The following is a 19,936-nucleotide window of genomic DNA, read 5'->3' on the forward strand; positions in this document are numbered from 1 at the left end:
GGTGTGATGAAACAGGGCTTCTTCCCACCCGCCCACCTATTTTCCATTAAAAGCCCCCTCTAGAGACTCACTCAGCTGCTACGCTGCAGCCGAGAGGTTGCAGGTGCCCTTGAGCGAATGGCATTGATGCCGTTCTTCTGTCTCCAGCTGTATCCACTCCATGCCAGCTAAATTGCCCATTCAGCACATCAGGCGATAAGCTGTCCAACCTTCTTACAGCAGTTTTTATTATTTAACTTTTTTAAAAAAAAAGGAAGAGGAGAGAATCTACGGACCCCATAAACACAACAATTAACCTGGTGAAATCCGTTGTGTCAAGAACTTTGGGACTTTACATCTAAGAATAGTTTTCCTGGCAAAATCCATCTTGCCCTGAACTTTTTGGACTTTTAAGTTCTTCACATTGGGACACACCTGTCGAAGTGGGTTTTTTTACTTCACGAAAGCTCGCGTATGGTAGGACAGTTTTTAAAGTTTTCAAAGCCACCACTGACTCTTCCTGGCAAGAGAGTTGTAAGATTAGAGAGCGTCGAGAGATGCTGATGGTCATCACGTCTGACCCTCTGCCGGAGCAGGGCGCATACGACTAAGGCCTCCCAGAATGCTATTTCGGTTACACCACACCCCAGCCTTGTACTGTATTTATATGCCTATTCATAATATACAGAATATATATATGTCTGTCTTAAAATGTAGATAGTTTGCCTATAAGGCAGTGTTTAAGAAACATGTCTATTTTATTTAAAAAAATAAGCCGTGTGCCCTAAAATCTAAAATCAGGGTGGAAAGGCTAGTTTTAAAGAGGAAGGGTTTCACCAGCTGGGGGGAAAACTTTAAGGATGAGGGTCGGTCTAGCTTCATGAGGCAGAGAGTTCCGTAGGCTAGTATGACGGTTCCCAGAATTCTCCAGCCATCTCCCTCCAAAAGCTCATCAATAAACAAGAAAGAGACAAGTATTTCCAGCCACATATTTACAAGTAAAGACGTCTGTATTTGGGAGACGGACACGAGCGTGCTTTAGCCCGGGGTGCAAACGAGCAGGGGAAGAAAAATGTCTGTATAAGGCAGGAAAGCACACCGATTTCCTTGTGGCAGGAAATATAAAAAAAGCTCCCCTAAGGTGCGACAGAATGTGGACAAGGTTAAAAGGCCAGTCGATTTGGAGAAACACCACAAAACGAGGCATTTTCACATCCCAGTTTATACACGGACGTTGCGCTATTTTGAACATTTTCATCACTTTTGCTTATGACTCATCATGGACTTAATTTCTCTTCCCCCCCACCTCGTGACCCCCCAAGAGCCATGAATGTTCAGATCTGGCCACTCAACTTTTATGGTGGCCAATGTGGCCTCTACTGCAGACTCCTCAAGGCGAGGGCTTTGCCACGAGGAATTAACTTTTTATGGCTGTATCAATGGCAAGGTTATTCAACGATCCTGAATCAAATGGGACGCATTTAAAGGGCATTTATGAGAGCGGACAGAAAACCAGGAGGGGGGGGAAGGAGACCTTTTAAGAGGGTGAAGATGCTGATGCTATCAGGTTTGTTAAAACACACATACCCGTCTCTTCCTTGGCTCCAGGCAGAGATAAAAACAGCCCTGTTTTTTTTCTCTGTTTTTCTTCAACGTCGATCCATATATAGGATGAGCGACCGCTAAACCAGCCCAGTTATGGGCTGAGCGATGACAGGAAACAGACCCGTTCATGGGTACCTATCCTTTTATTCAAAACACCCCCCACTCTTTGCAATATTGAAATGACAGCCAGGAGGTGAGGGGAACCATTAATCCGCTAATTTGAAATCAATTTAAAGTGCATTTGCTTAATGGCACGAGCCGGGTGTGCATTATCCTGACATTGTTAATTTAAGAAGAACACTGTATGGAAAAGATGATCTCCCCCTCCCCTACCTTTCTCTCTTTTATTAACAAGCTTTTCCCACCCCCGATATGCGTTGTTTATAGGAAAAACTTCATTAGCACATCCCCTCTATCTGAGGAAAAGCTATCTCGCTATTTTCCTCTCTGTAATGAGAGGGAAAAAAATGACAGAAGGGGCTAAATAAGACCTCAGGAGTAACGTTCGGCATAAAAAGATGAGGTGCGGCCGCCCCCGCTCCGTGAGCACCTCTGCAGCGAAGTGGAACTTTAATTGAATGTACACGCAAAGATACTGTGACTGCTAGAAAGATGATCAAGTGGGTCCGCGAGCAAATCAAGTCTGAATTTTGGTCTCGGGCTCACCCTTCGCTCATGGCCCGGCCTATCCTGCAGAGTTGGTGTGCAGGTTCATTCAGCCGGGACACCATTGGACCAAAGAAACCAACCCTGGTGATATTTTAAGGCAAAATAAACTTTTGCCTAAATGAGAGTTTTTTTAAAAGCCCTCGGTTCATTTCTGTGACGTCACGGAATGTTCACCAACATTGTCACATAGCTGAGTCACAGGTGGGATCATAGGGTTAGTGGACGGGAGTCATCTCACCTGGCCCCCTGCTTGAGGCAGGCTATCCAGAGCCACACCACCCCAAAGCATGGCTAGCCAGCCTCTTCCAGCAACAAGCCTCAGATTTCTGGGCCTGTCTGGAACTCCACATTCTGAGTTGTCCTCAATATTAGACCCATGCTCATTTTCAAAACAGAGGGGTGGGTGGGAAATCTCCATCTCCTTTTCTCTCTCTCTCTCTCTCGCTGCTTATAAAATGCTCAGGCAGTAGAAGAAAAAACAAAACAAATAAAATAAAGAACCATCCTACAAAATCCAGAATAATCTGGTTTCGAAAAGAACTATGATTGATGGTTGCGCCTGGTGGAATCCGTTCAATAAAAATCAGAGCGGGAAGGCGGTCAGTTTTGTGTTTGTAGAACGACAGGAAGGAAATTAGACTTCGGTCTTGGATCTGACAGGCAGTTTTTGGCATGCTCCGTTTGCCTCCTGCGTAGGAAAGAATAAACCCAAGAGATTTAATTACTGTATCTCTGCCCAGGGCTTCGAAAGCTTGGCTGTTCGAGATCCGGCCAGGGTCCTGGATCCTATTCAGGGTTTACAGTGGAGTGAGTATAAAGCTGTACGTTGCTGCTCACACTCCTGGTCACATGCCAGCCATGCAACTTGCCACACAACTGGGAAGTCAAGCGGCCACTCGTTAATTAGCAGCATTTGTTATATTGCACCTGGGGCCTCTAAATTACATTTTCTTAGGAGAAGGATGAGATCGCCTGCTTTGGAGGAGTTTAAAAGTGGTCGGGTGGCCTCCTCTGAGGGGTGCTTTATCTGTGGATTCCTGCAGCCGTGGGATGAGACTAGATGATCTCAAGGTACCCGTTCCAACTCCTTAAATCCTTTTAGTCTACATGTAGCGAGCCCCTCCCCCACTTCCTTCTTTTTCTGTCAAAGGCCCATTTTAGAGAGTGGCCACGCTACTTTATATCATTATATTTATTTAAAATATTTTTACTCCACCTTTCTCCTTAGAAAGACCCCTGATGAGGCGGTATAGCAATGAGAAGAAATAAAGACGCCAACAAGTGTATTTTGTCATGGGAGGTGCAACCGGGCAGAATCGCCTCCTAAAAACCCTCGTTTGTTTGTAAGGATCGGTCCTCCGACTGGTGTCTCTGAAGCGGCGGAAATCTGGCCACCTTCAAAGGCAACAAAGCGCCTCTCCTCTGACAGCCGACGGTGCAGTCTTTTTAATCACCGTTTCCCACTCTTTGGGATGATGCTTTGAGACGCCCAGACAGACGGGGAACAGCGACACCCTCCCACACGCCCAAACGGTAGGTTTGGAAAGGCAGGCTTGGAACAAAGCAGGAGGGGAACAGAGCGAACAAAGACGATGGAGAAAGAGGTAGAGGAAAAGCCGAAAGCAAACCGGGCCGGATTCTGAAGTGCAAAGATGTAGGGTGGCATTACACCAGACCTGGAATAAATAATAATTCTATGTCATCAAGTGGATTCCAAATGACAGTGGCTTTTTTTCAGTCCTTGGAAGTGGCCTGCTAGTTCCCTCCGTGGGATGGCGCTACAGGTCCCTGCAGCTTTCCCGGCCTGCCGCTTTCTCCTTGAAGCACAATGAGGATTCGAACTCTCAGCCCTGACTCGACAGTCAGATACTCCAACCTACAGAGCTGCCTGGTGGGGGAGAGTCCAACACTGCAGGGAAGAGACCGGACCACCTCAACAAACCAGTTCTAGGAGTTTTCGCCTCTGCCAAAGAGCAGGGCTTTAATAGAACTAACGGCTCTTCATGGCCTGTCCTTCGTTGCCTATCTTAGTGGCTCAGCTGACTTTCCCTAGGTGCAGAAATGGGGGGAAAAGCTGAGGCTGTCATCAGTTGGGCACAAAGTGAGAAGGGAAGACGTGCTGGAAAAGACAAGAATGCTGGGGAAAGCAGAAGGCAGCAGGAAGAGAGGAAAACCCAATACGAGATGGACGGTCTCCCCAAAAGAAGCCACAGACGTCAGTTTACAAAAGCCGAGAATAGGATAGGACATTCTGGAGATCATTCATTCATAGGTTCGCCATCGGTGAGAGCCAACTTGAGAATGCGCAACAGCAGACTTGCAGAAGTACAGTCGCTAACATCATTCACCCCCCTCTCCTCTGCTCTCACACTATCTCATCTCCTGCGCACAAAGCCGTGAAAACAGTCACCAGCCATTTCAAGAAAAATCTCTCCGGGTAGGCTGGCGGTGCCAATTTTAGGAAGTCTGTAAATCTGCAGAGCTCTCCATGGGCTGTTCCTATCCCTAAAATAGATTCAGCATCCTGGACTGCTCTTTTAAAAGTTCGGACTAAAAACCAGCACACACCCCAATACCAACCTCTCTGCAGTTTCAGAGTCACTAGCCTAACAGCTATATTAAGATGTGTTTTTGGCCAAAAAAAGAGGGTATGTTTATTCCTATTTATTTATACATCTTCCACCACAGCTGGGGTCTACATGTTCCAATTTCCCATTGCGTCTCCAAAAAAAGAGCCATATACAGGATATTTATATTTCCGTCTTCCCCTGCTTGGACATTTCCAGGGCAATTACGCCCATCAGAAATTCCTGTAACGAAGCATCCATGAATCGAGAGGTGGGAAGCGGCAATGCTGGAGAGATTGAAGATTTAAAGGATCTGCATTTTTCTGCATAAATTGGAGCCCAACGCATGGAAGATGCAAGAGACTTAGAAATTGGCATTTCAAGGTTAAGTGGAAGGAGCAACTATGAATTTCTAATTGAAGGTGGAGTCAAGGAGGGGAATCTAAGATAGTCTTGAAAAGACAAACGGAATTCAGTGTAAATCTCTCTCTCTGCAAATACTTTACAAAGTTCTACCAGCTGTTTGAACTGGCCAATCTCTCTCTATATATATCTCTCTGTTTGCCATTAGCCTAGAAAGGGACATTGCTTTTGAAACCATCAACAGATTCACTCTATTCTCTTGCTGCTCCGAGGGGTGATAAACATTTGCCCCAATGATTTAAAAGGGAGCCTCCAGGCTCAGGAGGAGTATATCAGAAAGAGAGGGCTGACAGAGCAAATCAGCCATTTCCCCTCTGACCAGATTTACCTGGGCTGCCGGATTTGTTTAGGTGTGTCTGTGATTTTGAAATGAAACCTGTGATTTGAAATGAAATGAATTTAAGATATGCCTTTTGGGGGGGGAGGGGTGAAATTCCCGTAGCCCAAAAAAAGGATGTGAATCCAAAATAATGGCAAATTTTAACCATCCCTTCTTTCTGTTTTAAGAAGAATTAAGCTTAAAAGAGGGTTTCAAAAAAGATCTTTTAATGGAGGGGCCTTAAAAAACAGGGAAGCCAAATGGTGGCGTATGAAAGAAAAGTCTGAGGTCAACTCTAGAACTCCACTGGGCTGAACTGGGCCAGGAGGAAGGCCAGATCTAGCACCGTGGCTGGTCGGTTCCTGACCCTCCCTTACTTCGCCATTCCCAGAGACGAGAAATCAACCAAGCCCAAAAAGACCACACCGCGGAATGTTAAAATCTCATTTCTTTTTAATTGTCCTTATTTACAGCCATCTCAAAAAAAAGAAAAAGAGAGAGAAAAAGGGAATCACAAATAGCTTGATAAACTCAGGAACGCGGGAGGAAAAAAAAAGCCAAACAAGTATCTCGAAAGAAACAGCCAACGGAAATTCAGAAGGGAGATACAGGACGTGGGAAAATTTGTGCTATGTAACCCCCCGGAGGGGGAAAAAAATCATCCAATAAAACAAAATAAACCACACTCAACATTTTAAATCTACTGGAGCAGCAACCCCATTGCAGTCTGCTCCATCCCATAATAACCTTCAGCATAGCCGACGATCATCCGCCCCTTTTGCTGCCGTCATGCTTCCCCCTCCACCCACCCACAGAAAACTTAAATTTTATTTACGCATTTTTTTTTTATTTTGCATAGCTGTATATCTATAGAGCTCAAAACTGAGGCTCGCGTGGCTGCGCGCATGAAAAAAGGGGATCCGTTAAAAATTGAAATGTCCGTTTCCTAATTGATCATCTGGGATCTTCCCTACAGGCTTCCTGCTTCGGATTAAAACCGTAAAAATTGGGCCGGTGCTGAAAACTAATTACTGCCTATTCTTGTCTCAGGAAAAAGAAAAACAAAATTGGCATGTGATTCTTTTTTAAACATTAAGTTAAATTAGGAACAGATGCTTGAAATCTAAATTTTCATTTTGGAGATGCCTGCGTGCAGATACGCTCCAACACGGCAGAGTCAAGGGGTTTGAAGCTATCCAAATGTTTGGAGTCCATCTCCCATCGTCCTTGGCTATGGGCTGGGGCTGATGGGACTCGTAGTCCAAAGTCCCTGGAGACTAGCTGGTACCTGTACAGTACAAGGTGCTTTTTTTGAAAAAAAAAACATGTTTTCCAGGGGAAATGTTATGGATGTTATTTGATTTCGTTTAAAAGCAAAAGACATCCAACCCCTTCTGAAAAGATCATCTGCTTCCCAAATCCAGGCCAAGAAACACTGCGGGGTTCAAGGGCCACCAATATGACGCTGAAGAGGGAAATCTTCAAATCTTCAAGTCCTGTGTTCGAATTTAGGTTCCACCACAGATTCCCTTGGTGACCTCAATCCATGTAACCTTTCTTGGCCCTGGATTTAGAAATACAGGGACAGCATTCCTGACCAGAAAGGGGTAGTTTCCCCCCACCCCACAGTGGGTGGAACTCCAGTTCCCATCATTCCCAACCAGCCTGGCCCAGGATGATGGGAGCTGTAGTCCACCTCATCTGTACGTTCGGAAAAGCCACCTTCTGTTCCAGTGGAACGTCGCGAAGGTGGCCTCCATCCGTTTACGGCCTCGCTTTCCAGATCTTCTCTGCGGCGACGCTGATTTACAAACGCAGCCAGCAGGAGACCTCGCTTTTAAACACCCCTCCTTCGGGTTTGTCGGGTTGACCCGTAAATCAACCCCCGGAAAGCTTGGCCTGCAGAAGAGCGCAGGAGGATTTAATGCCGAAGCACTGCGGTAAATAACACACCGTTTATTATCTTCCCAGGCGAAGCAGCTGCTCTGTTTTGGACAACCCAGGAGCCCATGAATTTCGCCCGAAAGAGAGGAGCGAGGGGCGGTTTTGAACCGAGAAAACAACACAGCGGGGCAGCAGCCCAAAAAGCAAGACCAGAGATCCAACAGGGAGCGTTTCATCCGGTTCTCCATTAGTGCCTTTTCTATTGACTAAGCCCAAGATCCGTTCCACAGCCTTACACAGGAGGAGGAGGAAACAGATCCGTCCGATGCAGGTTTTCCAGTCCTTCACGACACTAGCGGCTATGCTGGGTTTTTGGGCCACTTCGGAGTGGCGCCAAGGGTCAGATCCAGCTGCAAATGGGGTCCACCGCAAACCCCATGGTGGTGCATTTTGGGCTTCTCCTCGGCCCAATCAATTGCAGCTTGGTTGGAGAATTAGCCTGGCCTTGCTCTTAAAAGCCTTGCCTCTCGGGTTTTGCAGTTCTATAAATACTGTTTGAGATCTGGACCCCTGTGACCGGCGCCTCTCACTTCTCTCTCCTCCATGGGAACAGCCCCTCTGCACATCGAAGGGGACACTTCGTGATTTCCACATTAAGACGATCGGGGCACCCCCGATGAATCAAACAACCTTGTTTTTTTTTCTGTGGTGTCATCGGGAACTTCACATACACCGTTGGCTTCAAGGCAATCGCTTAATGCTGGGCCCCAATCCTTGCAGTGGGCAAAAGGACCCGGCCACAAAGCTTGGATGACGGTGGAAGCCAAAGCAAACCGGCCTTCTTTCAACCACGTCACTGGCACTGGCCAGGTCCTGCCTGCAGTCCTTTCAGGAAAGATGTGGTGGTTTCTAAATGCTGACGTCCCACAAGATAGAAAAACCGAATCAACCCCACAGCAATGAGAGTAGAACGAGAAAGAAGCTCCTGTCTGTTTTCCTGCTCCTCTTGTCTTCGCACCCCCAAAAGATCAGCTCTGTTAGCTAGCCATGACGGACAATTAATTGTTTCTGTTGATCCAGGGTGGGGTGGGGGGAAATTAACACACATTTGAAGAGCAGAAAAGAGGGAGGTAGGAAGTAAAGTGCATGTGAATTGAGAGAGAGAGAGAGAGAGGAAAGTGGAGCTGAGCCTAGGATAACAGGAGTGGGTTTACTTCTGAAGATTCAAAAAAGATTTTTCTTTTTCTTTTTTACAAAATTAGCTGGAGAAATTTAGGGAGCCGGCTAACGAGCCAGAAAGGAGAAATTGGCTCCACCCTGAGCATGGAAACAGTTCTTATTGGACTATCACACCCAAAATCCACAGCCTGTACAGCCACAGGGAGGGGGCCATGCACGGGTCACATGACCTCCTCCCCCTGCCGTCCGGGTGAGGCCACGACCCCCATCACTTTCCATGGAACTAAAAGCAGTTACAGTTACCCCTCCCAGTGTTGTAACAGAGCGCAGTTACACCTTTTCTGTTAGGAAAAGGAATTAATGACACACGTACGGGTGGGAAACGTTTCTTTCTTGGCCCCACTTGGGAGTTGTAGTCCAGAAGGATTCCCTGACTCAGATTCCAAGTAATGGACGGTTTCTAACCCGTGATTTCCAAGCTCCAGTTGTGATAAAGTAACTCAACACATCCTGCGTAACTCCCATGCTCCCAGGGATTCCCGAAAAACTCCAGAGGTGGGGTGGGGAGGGGGAGAGAGAGGAAGAAAGAGGGACTTTTTCAGGGGAAGGGAGAGAGTTAGGGTTGTACGAAACTATAGGACCGCCCCACTGGGCAGCGGGATCTCGAACCCGCTCCTCAGCAACAACAAGCCGACGCAGAGGCCGGCGGCCAGGGCGGTCAGCACCCCGGCCAGGGCCTTGAGGAAGGAAGTCCGGCTCCGGGTGAAGAAAGGGGGACCCGCGATGCTCAAGAGGGCGGTGCTGACCGTCAGCGTGTACAGGATGGAGACCCCCGTGTTGAGGGCCACGATCTTGCCGAATTTGGCGAAGGGAGCAATGATGCAGAAGAAGAGCGGGACGGTAGCGATGACGGTGGTGACGGCGCTGGACACGATGGCCACGCCCACGTGGCGGACCGCCTCGATCGTCCTCCACTGGCGGCTGGAGCCGGGGTCCTGAAAAAAGAAACCGCGGGGGGGGGGGAGAGAAGGAACATGGAACAACGGATGTACAGCACCTGTTCCTCTAGGTCTATGCTGGGGCTCCTCAATCTGCTTGGGTTCGATTCCAAGAGGGGGGGCCCGTGGATGCTGGAAACCGCAGATAAGAGCAAACACTAAGGAATTGCAGGGTAAAAAAACAATCTAGAATAAAGTATTTTCAGCCCGTATGATCACAGCGGGCCAATGGAGAGAGACGGTTCTAATAAAGACGTCGTTGAAAATATGTCTTTCTAGTGTTTTCCTTTGAAGATTTTTAATCTTTTCAGACCGCGAATAGGTGAAACCCTGGATACCCATCTCGTGGCTGGGGGGGGGGTCACGGGGTATAAGGTAGGGTTCTTTACTTCTCATCCCTATTCCCGGCCTGTGTTGGAGGCCCTGTGAGTACAGCCTGTCTTCTCAAGCTGCCGGGGGTGGTCTTTTGTAGGACGAACGGCCCTTGATCGCCCTTTCAAAGACAGGCTTTGCAGGACGCAGGGCTTGGAAACTGCGGGATGGACCGAAGAGAGCAGGAGGGGTTCGGGGGCTCAGGCTCCCTCGCCCACCTTCCCACGGTGTTACCGTCTCACCTCCGCCAGGTGAAGGGGCAAATTCTCGCCGGCGAGGAGGAACCCTTCCACCAGATGCACGCAGTAGTCCACCGAGGAGCCGACGAGGATGGAGAGCGAGATGGCCTCGACCGCTCCCATCTCCCAGCCGGACCAGTACATGATGGTGACCACCAAGCAGACGACGCCTGTCGGCGAGACCCGCCGGGGATCCGGAAAGAAAGACAGGGTTTAGCCCCTCTCCATCCTCATCGGATCTCGGCCGTGTGGCTTTCTTCGGACGACAAACGCCCAGAATCCCCGGGCGGGGCAGGAGGGGGGGGGGAAAGCCAGCCCCAACAACAATAACGACCGAAGAAACCCCCAGCAACCACACCCCGCCGGTGTCTAGACCACTTTCGTACCTAAAATGGTGAGCAAGACCGGGAGCAGGAGGAGGACGTGGGTGGTGAAGAGGGCGACCGCGGCCACGCAAATCACGAGAGACAGGATGAGGCCGTACAGAGCACTCTGAACACCTTGGACGAGGAGAAGAGAAACCCCATTGGCTCTTTTTTTCCCCCAGTATGTTTTGTAGCTCAGTGAGATCTAGAACCTTGGCCTCGCAAATCCCAGCCCAACACGAACCACAAACACGACAACAGCTTTTTCTTTAAAACCTACGGCCTCTGGTACTCACAGAAGAGAGGCAGGCTACCCAAACAATCTCACGAGCCCGTTGGAGCTGAGAGTTTGCAATCCACTCAACCAAGTGGGCAGCAGAGCGTAGATTCGAACCCACAGCTTCCCCTCTGGGGCTCTATCCATCATAGCCTGCACCGACCTCCTCGTTATTCCTAACGTTCAATCTGCTTAAATAGCCAGAACTGCACCGCCCACGATAAAGCGCTAATTAGCAGGTCTGGGGTTTCCAGAAGCATTAAAGATACTTAAGGAAAAGAAGGGCAGAAACCCCTCATATACCAGCTAACTAAGATCTGAACATGCTCAGTAGCTGTGGACTGTGAACTGAATGAGAGCGGGGTTCAATGGAGTAACACAGCAGAGGACCTGGCTGGCAGGCCGACTAGGAAAGTCAGCCACGAAGCACTTCACCCTTCAACATTTTGTTGCAGCGCTCTCCGTGTGACAAAGGGGGATTACTTACCGATGATCTCCATGAAGATCTGCTTCCAGTGCTCGCAGGTCTGGAAGCCTCTGCGCAAGGCGGAGCCTTCCGGAAACTGACGGAGCTGATCTTGAAGGAAAGTCTCCCACTTGAGATAGTCGGAATAGGTCTGGAAGGACGACTTCCCCTTGTACGTCGTCTGGAAGAGAAGGACCGTGGGATAATTAAAAAGAGGAAAGACCTGCGCAGACAGAGAGGCATGTGCTTGGTTATTTGATCCTCCCAGAGAGCTTGGTGGAACCAGAAAGGCGGCGAGCAAATCCTTTAAGCAGATAATGAGGAGGCCACGGCGACTTAATAATTGTTAAGTCAATAATGAGTGATCCAGAAGGTGAGGGGAACAGGAACTCTTAGCCACAGGTAGGAGGGGTTTCAGGGCTCAGATCAGAGCTGACTCAAGACATCTGGCTGCCTGAGCCATCACCAGCCATTGTAGAGCTTCCCTAATCAGTCAAGGTGTATCATACTTCGGGGTCAGCCACAGCTTCCTCTCCTCGTTGCTAGCGTGGAAAGGCAACCATCACCCATTGACAAACTCAGAGCCCATTTGTAACTCCCAGGCTCGGTTCCCCTGCAGTGTCGCTCCCTCTTTAGGGCTGGCCCAGTGAGGGTTATCGTTGGAGGAGAGGGTGGCCTAAGCTTGTGGACGAGGCGACAGGCAGCCAAATCACCCGGCAGAGCCTCCTCCCCCCCCCCCAGTGGTGAACAACTGCTAATTTACAAGTTGCTGTTCACATTCCAGGTCGTGCGCTGGTCACACACCTGGGCACATGACCAGCTATGCAAGCAGCAAATTTGGTCTCTGCCATCACAGTTACAGCGGTGGAAATCTCCAGTAGCTTTGCAGCCCATATTGGAACCCAGAGATTTTTAAACCTTTATCAAGGAGAACTAGAAGGAAGGAAGGAAGGAAGGAAGGAAGGAAGGAAGGAAGGAAGGAAGGAAGGAAGGAAGGAAGGAAGGAAGGAAGGAAGGAAGGAAGGAAGGAAGGAAGGAAGGAAGGAAGGAAGGAAGGAAGGAAGGAAAAGAGAGAAGGAAGGAAGGAAAAGAGAGAAGGAAGGAAAAGAGAGAAGGAAGGAAGGAAGGAAGGAAGGAAGGAAGGAAGGAAGGAAGGAAGGAAGGAAGGAAGGAAGGAAGGAAGGAAGGAAGGAAGGAAGGAAGGAAGGAAGGAAGGAAGGAAGGAAGGAAAAGAGAGAAGGAAGGAAGGAAAAGAGAGAAGGAAGGAAAAGAGAGAAGGAAGGAAGGAAGGAAGGAAGGAAGGAAGGAAGGAAGGAAGGAAGGAAGGAAGGAAGGAAGGAAGGAAGGAAGGAAGGAAGGAAGGAAGGAAGGAAGGAAGGAAGGAAGGAAGGAAAAGAGAGAAGGAAGGAAGGAAAAGAGAGAAGGAAGGAAAAGAGAGAAGGAAGGAAGGAAGGAAGGAAGGAAGGAAGGAAGGAAGGAAGGAAGGAAGGAAGGAAGGAAGGAAGGAAGGAAGGAAGGAAGGAAGGAAGGAAGGAAGGAAGGAAGGAAGGAAAAGAGAGAAGGAAGGAAGGAAAAGAGAGAAGGAAGGAAAAGAGAGAAGGAAGGAAGGAAGGAAGGAAGGAAGGAAGGAAGGAAGGAAGGAAGGAAGGAAGGAAGGAAGGAAGGAAGGAAGGAAGGAAGGAAGGAAGGAAGGAAGGAAAAGAGAGAAGGAAGGAAGGAAAAGAGAGAAGGAAGGAAAAGAGAGAAGGAAGGAAGGAAGGAAGGAAGGAAGGAAGGAAGGAAGGAAGGAAGGAAGGAAGGAAGGAAGGAAGGAAGGAAGGAAGGAAGGAAGGAAGGAAGGAAGGAAGGAAGGAAGGAAAAGAGAGAAGGAAGGAAGGAAAAGAGAGAAGGAAGGAAAAGAGAGAAGGAAGGAAGGAAGGAAGGAAGGAAGGAAGGAAGGAAGGAAGGAAGGAAGGAAGGAAGGAAGGAAGGAAGGAAGGAAGGAAGGAAGGAAGGAAGGAAGGAAGGAAGGAAGGAAAAGAGAGAAGGAAGGAAGGAAAAGAGAGAAGGAAGGAAAAGAGAGAAGGAAGGAAGGAAGGAAGGAAGGAAGGAAGGAAGGAAGGAAGGAAGGAAGGAAGGAAGGAAGGAAGGAAGGAAGGAAGGAAGGAAGGAAGGAAGGAAGGAAGGAAGGAAGGAAGGAAGGAAGGAAGGAAAAGAGAGAGAAGGAAGGAAGGAAGGAAGGAAGGAAGGAAGGAAGGAAGGAAGGAAGGAAGGAAGGAAGGAAGGAAGGAAGGAAGGAAGGAAGGAAGGAAGGGAGGGAGGGAGGGAGGGAGGGAGGGAGGGAGGGAGGGAGGGAGAAAGGTATTGAACACCCCAAGTGGACAAGGGCTACAGAACAGGAATTAGGGGTCACGAGCGGAAGAGGCCCTCACCGACTCAAACGCCATGGAAATCCACTGCACCTTCTCGTCTTTCACGCCCACCGCCCCGTGGGAGAGCTGCCCTGGGAGGAGGTTAGGCTCGGGAAGATTCTTACATTCTGGGTGGAGCATCTGAAGGACGGTAGAGATGCTATAACCTGGAGGGGAAAATAGCATCCTATAAATGGAGGCTGCATCAGAAGAACCCCCTTTACAAAACCTTGCTCGTCAAACAGACCCTCAGATGGAAATCCACATATAATTCCCCACCAGCCTGATGTCATCCTGGCTTGTTTGCTTATCACTTGTTTGTTGACTTTGGAGCCCATTTACACCAAGTTTGGCAGCCACCCTAGAAAGGCGACAAAGGGGGTCCTGGATCAAATCAAGTCTGAACTATCTCTCCGGAGGCCAAAAGGTTGAAACTGAGGCTGTCCTACTGTGGGCACCTCAGGGGAAGGCAGGATTCTCTGGGAAAGACAATAACGCTAGGAAAAGTTGAAGACAGCAGGAGAAGAGGAAGACCCAATACGAGATGGACAGTCTCCCTAAAGGAAGCCAGTGGCCTAGAGCTTGCAAGGTCTGAGCAGGGCTGTTGAGGATGGGAAATGTTGGCATCATTCATTCATGGGGTTGCTGTAAATCGGAGACAGCTGGATGGCACATAAAAAACTCCTTCAAAAAGTTCCAGGGTTGCTCCTGCTTCTTTCCCTCCCCATCCTTGCAACCCTGGGAGGGTAAAGCTAGGTCAACAGGGAGCTCTGGACTCCGTGAACATCAGGGGTCCTTTGGGATGAGAGTCCAGATTTCCAAATCACCAATACTGTGGCCACGAGGACACCCCCCCCCCAAACAGTTGTCTGTGGAACATACGTCATACCTGAGGGTAAGCACTGGGCCCCTCCCGGCTTCACCAGCTCCGCGTTCTTGGCGATGGTTTTGCAGATGCGGCACAAGTTGCCAATCTCTTTGAAGAGGTCAAAGCCCTCATCGTAAACGACGCTGCCCTTTCACAAGGAGACCCGAAAGAAGAGCGAGAGGAACACATGAGCCAATGGGACGGCCTTGGCGCGGAGCGGAGGCCGAGACGTTTAATCGACTCAGGAGGAATTACTCCTTAATTAGTCGTGCGGACCTGCCTGACTTCATTTTCAGGGGTGAGAAAAAAAGCTTTCAAATGCTCCCTCCCCAAGAGGTGAGATTACAAGAATATGTGGGCCATCAAGAGAGATTTGCACAACACCCCCTGCATTTTGCACAAAACCCCACTGCATTTTGCACAAAAGTCGACTGCATTTTGCACAAAAGTTGACTGTACTTTGCACAAAAGTCGACTGCATTTTGCACAAAACCCCACTGCATTTTGCACAAAAGTCGACTGCATTTTGCACCAATGCGCACCTCGCTTGGCATGAAGAAAACCAATTTCACCGATTTGCGCACAGAACACAAACCCACCCTCAGCCTTCACCCGTGCCCTGTGTGAGTCAGAAAGCATGTGTACCATGTCTCCTATGACGTGGTTGTCCGTGCGCCGAGTGCGGTTCACCCCAAGAATGCCAAAGACCACAAAGACCATGGCTCCTGTGTCCACCAGAGGCCGCACCGCCGGCTTCCCACAGCTGGCATTCCCGCAAGGGTTGAATCCGGATGTGACAGAAAGTTTGGCTTTGGGAGCAGCTGGAGAACATAGGAAAGGAGGTGGCGAGGGTTAGCGGACGCCTTTCAACGTCCAGCTTGGCTCTTCTTTCTCATTGTTTAGTACCACATCTCTGCCCTCTGCTTTGAGAGGCGCATCTTCCTGAAAACACTGATCAGAAATGTTTAGAAAAATAAACATTCGGGTCCTTTCAGTGAGAAAGGCAGGATAGCAATATTTTGAATGAATGGATGGATGGATGGATAAGTCCTGGTGTCTCCCAGAACAACCCGAAAATGGCAAAATGGATCCGGGCTCACCTTTCTCACTCGGCACATACAAAGAGCCTTTGTTGGGGCCGTCTGGACTGGAGCTGAGGAGACAACCCGGGGGGGCCACGCACACCCTGCCGTGGTACGGAGGTCGGTGAGATTGGGCGAAATACAGCTTCCTGGAGGAAGAGGAAGCGGCGAAGGATCCTGAAAGCTCGCCGGGGCCTCAGAGCATCAGCCTCATTCCTTTGGGGTCTGAGGATGCCCTAAGGACCAGGGGTTCCCAAGCGTGGGTCCCCACCGGTTCTCGGACTACAACTCCCAGAAGCCTTCACCATGAGCTGGGCTGGCTGAGATTTCTGGGAGTGGCCATCCAGGAACCTCTCGGGGGGCCCAAAGTTGGGAATCCTGGCAGGATTTCAATGCCCCTCACTCCCAGGATGGGGAACTAAGGAATCGGTGGTAGCCCTCCCAAATCCGAAAATCTCATCCAATTTATGGCGACCCTATGTATGACCCATCTCCAAAATGTCCTTCTCTCAAGAGCTCTGCTCGACTCCCGGCTGTGGCTTCCAGGATGGCGTCCGTCCATCTCACATTGGGGTCTCCTTCCAGAAACGGCGCTCAGCAAACATGCCTGCACACGTTCTGCCCATGTATAACACAGCCACCTCCATGAGGACTAGCAGCTTGCCTTCTCAAATATATAAAACTGGAAGGTTCCTCGGAAGGCAACCCCAGACCGGATGGGGTTTGGGGACAACCTCCTTCTGCCCCCCCTGCTCCCACTTCCTTGAGAGTCGTGCCCGAATCCCTCGGGACATTACCGTGTCCGCTGCTGCTCCTTCGCAGCCACGTAAAAGCTGAAGTCAAATTTCCACCCCCTCCTGGTGTCACACGACCCAGAGGTCACCATCCATTTCTTGAGCCCCGTCTGCTGGGCGTGCGCTCCTGTAGACACACAAGCGGTCAGCCTCTTGGTGAAGTTACCGTATGGAACTCTATACACCTAAGCAACGGATTAATGAAAACAGATCACTTAACGAGATTACAGCCAGATCTGGGAGGGGGGAGGGGCAAAAAAAGAAGGGTCGCAAAGGAGAGGCTCAGCCCCGCACGCCTTCTCCCTCACTTTTCCCCTCAAGGGGGAGGACCAGAATGGTCCGGTGTGGTCAACGTGCCCAAGGACATCCGAAAGGCGCCAGGAATAACATCTCTTTTTCCGTCCAGCCTCGAGCCCACCAAGGGCGACCGACTCCAATACCCAGCATCCCCAGCCATGGGGCGTGTTGGCTGGGGATGACAGCTGCTAGAGTTTACCACCCCACCCGTGAGGAGGGCCCCCACCCTGAAGAAAAAAACACCTTCTGCAGTCTAGAAGACGCCGCGCTCGGAGGGGCAAGCATCGTGCACCTCCCCCGGGGTCCTCTACGAGGGCGCAAGAGCCTCGGCGTTGCCCCACGAAGGTGGCTCACCTGGAAGGAAGGGACCTCCCCGTCTCCGGCAGACACCGCCTGCCACGGGGCCGGGGCCGTGGCGTTGAGGGAGAACCGATACACCGCTGGCTTGCCACGGCTTTTGCATTTGAAGATGTAGACGGTTCCCTGGAGATCTGGGGGGAAAAGGCGCAGTCACAACAATACCCTTGGCAAGAGAAGCCGGCGGGCCAACATCTGGTTTCCCCCGACAGTGGGGCAAACAGAACATCTCTGGGGAAAGTTCCCATGTGGGCTCAGCCCTCTTTCCAGGTTGCTATCTAGTCCTTTTCTTGGAAATGGGGGGCGAATCCTGTTTCCACCTTGAATTCCCGGCGGTTTCTTGGCCATTAACTGACTCCGAATTTTCATCCACTATTAAAATAATGTTTGCTATAATCCACGTTTTCCAGCATCCATGGGAGACGAACACATTAGGTCGGTGGGCAGCTGCCTGCCCGCATTTAGGGATGAGGGACATTTGGATGTGAGAACACCGCTCAGCTCACCTTGCCCAGATCCTGCATCGCCCGTCACGATCCTTCGGCCGCCCCATGCCGGGCCCGACCCCCTTTTTTTCTTCTCCAGGGAGGTGCGGATGTTGCTCTGGAGATTATGGGGTTTCTCCTGAAACAAGCCTGTCGCACAACGTTAGTCAGGGACAAACAAGTCTCTGATATCGGAGGCTGGAAGATTCATCGGGATGGTGCTGAACTCTGGCTAACCCATTTGGGTCTCCTTGGCTGCAAAATTATTCTAGCATTGAATAATTTGGTGGAGGGTTTCTTAGGTTCCTGAGAGTGTTTGAACACATAAATTTGCTCCAGCCGTTGGAACCACCCTACACTTGACTGTGAATTCCAGGAACATCTCTGAAGCAGAATTTGGTCCTTGGCTGTGAGAAGATTTCTCTCTCTCTTTCTCTCTCCCTCTCTCCCTCTCTGTCTTGCCACCTACTCAAATCCTGACCTACAATCGCATGAGGATCTGCTAGTCAGCAATCAGCATCCTTCTCAGACAGCCTCTGGTGGGGCATGGTTTCACTCACCTGAGCAGGTGACGCACGAGATCCCCTCGGCGCTCAGGTTGTACTTGAGGTCCAGCAGCACCTGGATGTTGGTGTCGGGCCGGAAGAGGAGAGGGGCGCGGCTAGCCGGGCGAAGGCGGCCAGCAAAGATGATGGACAGGATGAGGACGGACAGGAACAGCCCTGAAACAAGAAACATGGTCAAGAGGAGGACACCCCCCCCAGAAACCCACCTGAGATGGCTCATTTCTCCTGCTTCTAAGGTTTATCTCGTTGGTTCCCAATCTTGGGTCCTCCCAGGTGTTCTTGGACTACCACTCCCAGAAGCTTTCACCGCGAGCTGTTCTGGCCAGGAATCCTGGGAGTTGTAGTCCCGAGGCTGAGAACCGCTGCACTAAACCATGATATATGACCTCTAGCTGTGATTTTGGATGCGACGCATGCCTTTAAATGCATTCACGTCATAATCCTTGCTCTCACATCAAACAGGAGAAGCAGAGAACCAATGCATCTAAAGAATGACATTTTAAAGGCAAACTGGTAACATTTTTTTTAAAAAAAATTAATTTTATTAAGAACTAGATGCATTTCTCCATTTCAACACGGAAGTCACTGTTTTAACATTACCACATTAAATCTCATGCCTCGTTTCCAAAAATCCATTGTGGTCTCCTTGTGGTGCATTTTCAGAGTTTCTGTTTGAGATCTTCGTATAACCGGCTGATGAGCTAACGAAGGCTTACCAACGATCACCCATTTGCTTTTCACGGCTGACCACAGGGCCCAGTGGTGGAGGATCTCCTGGAGATGAGCAATCAGTTGCCCATGGCTGCTGTCCTTGGCCTGGAGGGAGAGGTTGTCCGGAAGCACCGACACCAAGGGGACGTCCCCCATTTCCAGAGCAACTAGGAGCAGAAGAGTGATGAACGCTGGGTTGAAAAGATTTCCATTAAAACCAAGCTCATGTGGGGCAAAATAAAGGGGGTGATTTGCCTGGTAAATGATCCAGGTCAGCCCATTGACCAGGACGGCTCTGAGCATCAACGGCTTTAAGAAATGGATTCAATCCCTTCACCAGATTTTGACTATTGCAACAAGTTTTCTTAGCCCAACAATTCCACGAATACAAGAGGGCTTGACTGGGAACCCAGAAAAGTCAAGAATCGGCTGCATTTTCTCACTCCTGCTTTGGAGGTGACCCCATAGGGACCCGATTCCATGTCCTACACTCAGTGAAGGTGGTGGCACACCGGAATCAGGAAGACTGTGCATCTGCTTCAGTCTGAGCTCTAAGGGAGCTCTCTAGGGTGCTGAAGTTATTAGGGTTCGGGGGGGGCTCTGCCTCTTAGAAAGGCCCTGTAAAGTTCAGAGTAAAACACGGAACAGATTCGCAGCCCCTGGAGCCCCCTGTTTCCACCATCTCCACCAGCCAACGGAGAATCATCTTGTTCACCCTTCTCTAAAACGGGACCCCTGACCCTTAATTCTGCATTCCGGCATTCAAAATCTCCTCCATGCCTGCATTAGCAGTGGAGGCGTGCATTCACACATGCCCAGAGCTACCTTCCCTGCCCTGCTGACCTGAGGAACTCCTGAAGGAAATTCTCCTGCTGTCTCAGATTATTCCAGTCAAGGAGCCTATGAAGCCATTTGCATAAATTACCATACGGTGCAGAGACAGCATAGGAATGAGGAGAGATGCAAGGGTTTTCCAGCACCTCGGGCTTTTTGCTCAGAGGCGCCTGACCTCTGAGGGCAACGGGGGGGGGGGGGAATGCTGCA

At 49.9% G+C, this 19,936-nt stretch overlaps 1 protein-coding gene across 1 annotated transcript in view; it reads right to left on the reverse strand.

Annotated features, from left to right (window-relative positions):
* Positions 1–7,862: 7,862 nt before the first annotated feature.
* Positions 7,863–19,936, reverse strand: part of DISP3 (dispatched RND transporter family member 3) — a 31,413-nt gene continuing 19,339 nt past the window's right edge. The window contains exons 9-21 of the mRNA XM_072977520.2: positions 18,898–19,059; positions 18,176–18,337; positions 17,637–17,765; positions 17,128–17,264; positions 16,480–16,661; positions 15,701–15,831; positions 15,246–15,421; positions 14,622–14,748; positions 13,754–13,899; positions 11,364–11,523; positions 10,621–10,734; positions 10,238–10,404; positions 7,863–9,620 (exon numbers count right to left, since the gene is read on the reverse strand). Coding sequence (XP_072833621.2) covers positions 9,258–9,620; positions 10,238–10,404; positions 10,621–10,734; positions 11,364–11,523; positions 13,754–13,899; positions 14,622–14,748; positions 15,246–15,421; positions 15,701–15,831; positions 16,480–16,661; positions 17,128–17,264; positions 17,637–17,765; positions 18,176–18,337; positions 18,898–19,059 — 2,156 coding nt within the window. The 3' untranslated portion in view covers positions 7,863–9,257. The remainder of the gene's footprint in view (positions 9,621–10,237; positions 10,405–10,620; positions 10,735–11,363; positions 11,524–13,753; positions 13,900–14,621; positions 14,749–15,245; positions 15,422–15,700; positions 15,832–16,479; positions 16,662–17,127; positions 17,265–17,636; positions 17,766–18,175; positions 18,338–18,897; positions 19,060–19,936) is intronic.

This window comes from Pogona vitticeps, chromosome 7 (genome assembly GCF_051106095.1).
Source record: "Pogona vitticeps strain Pit_001003342236 chromosome 7, PviZW2.1, whole genome shotgun sequence".
In the NCBI taxonomy this organism is placed as follows: Eukaryota; Metazoa; Chordata; class Lepidosauria; order Squamata; family Agamidae; genus Pogona; species Pogona vitticeps.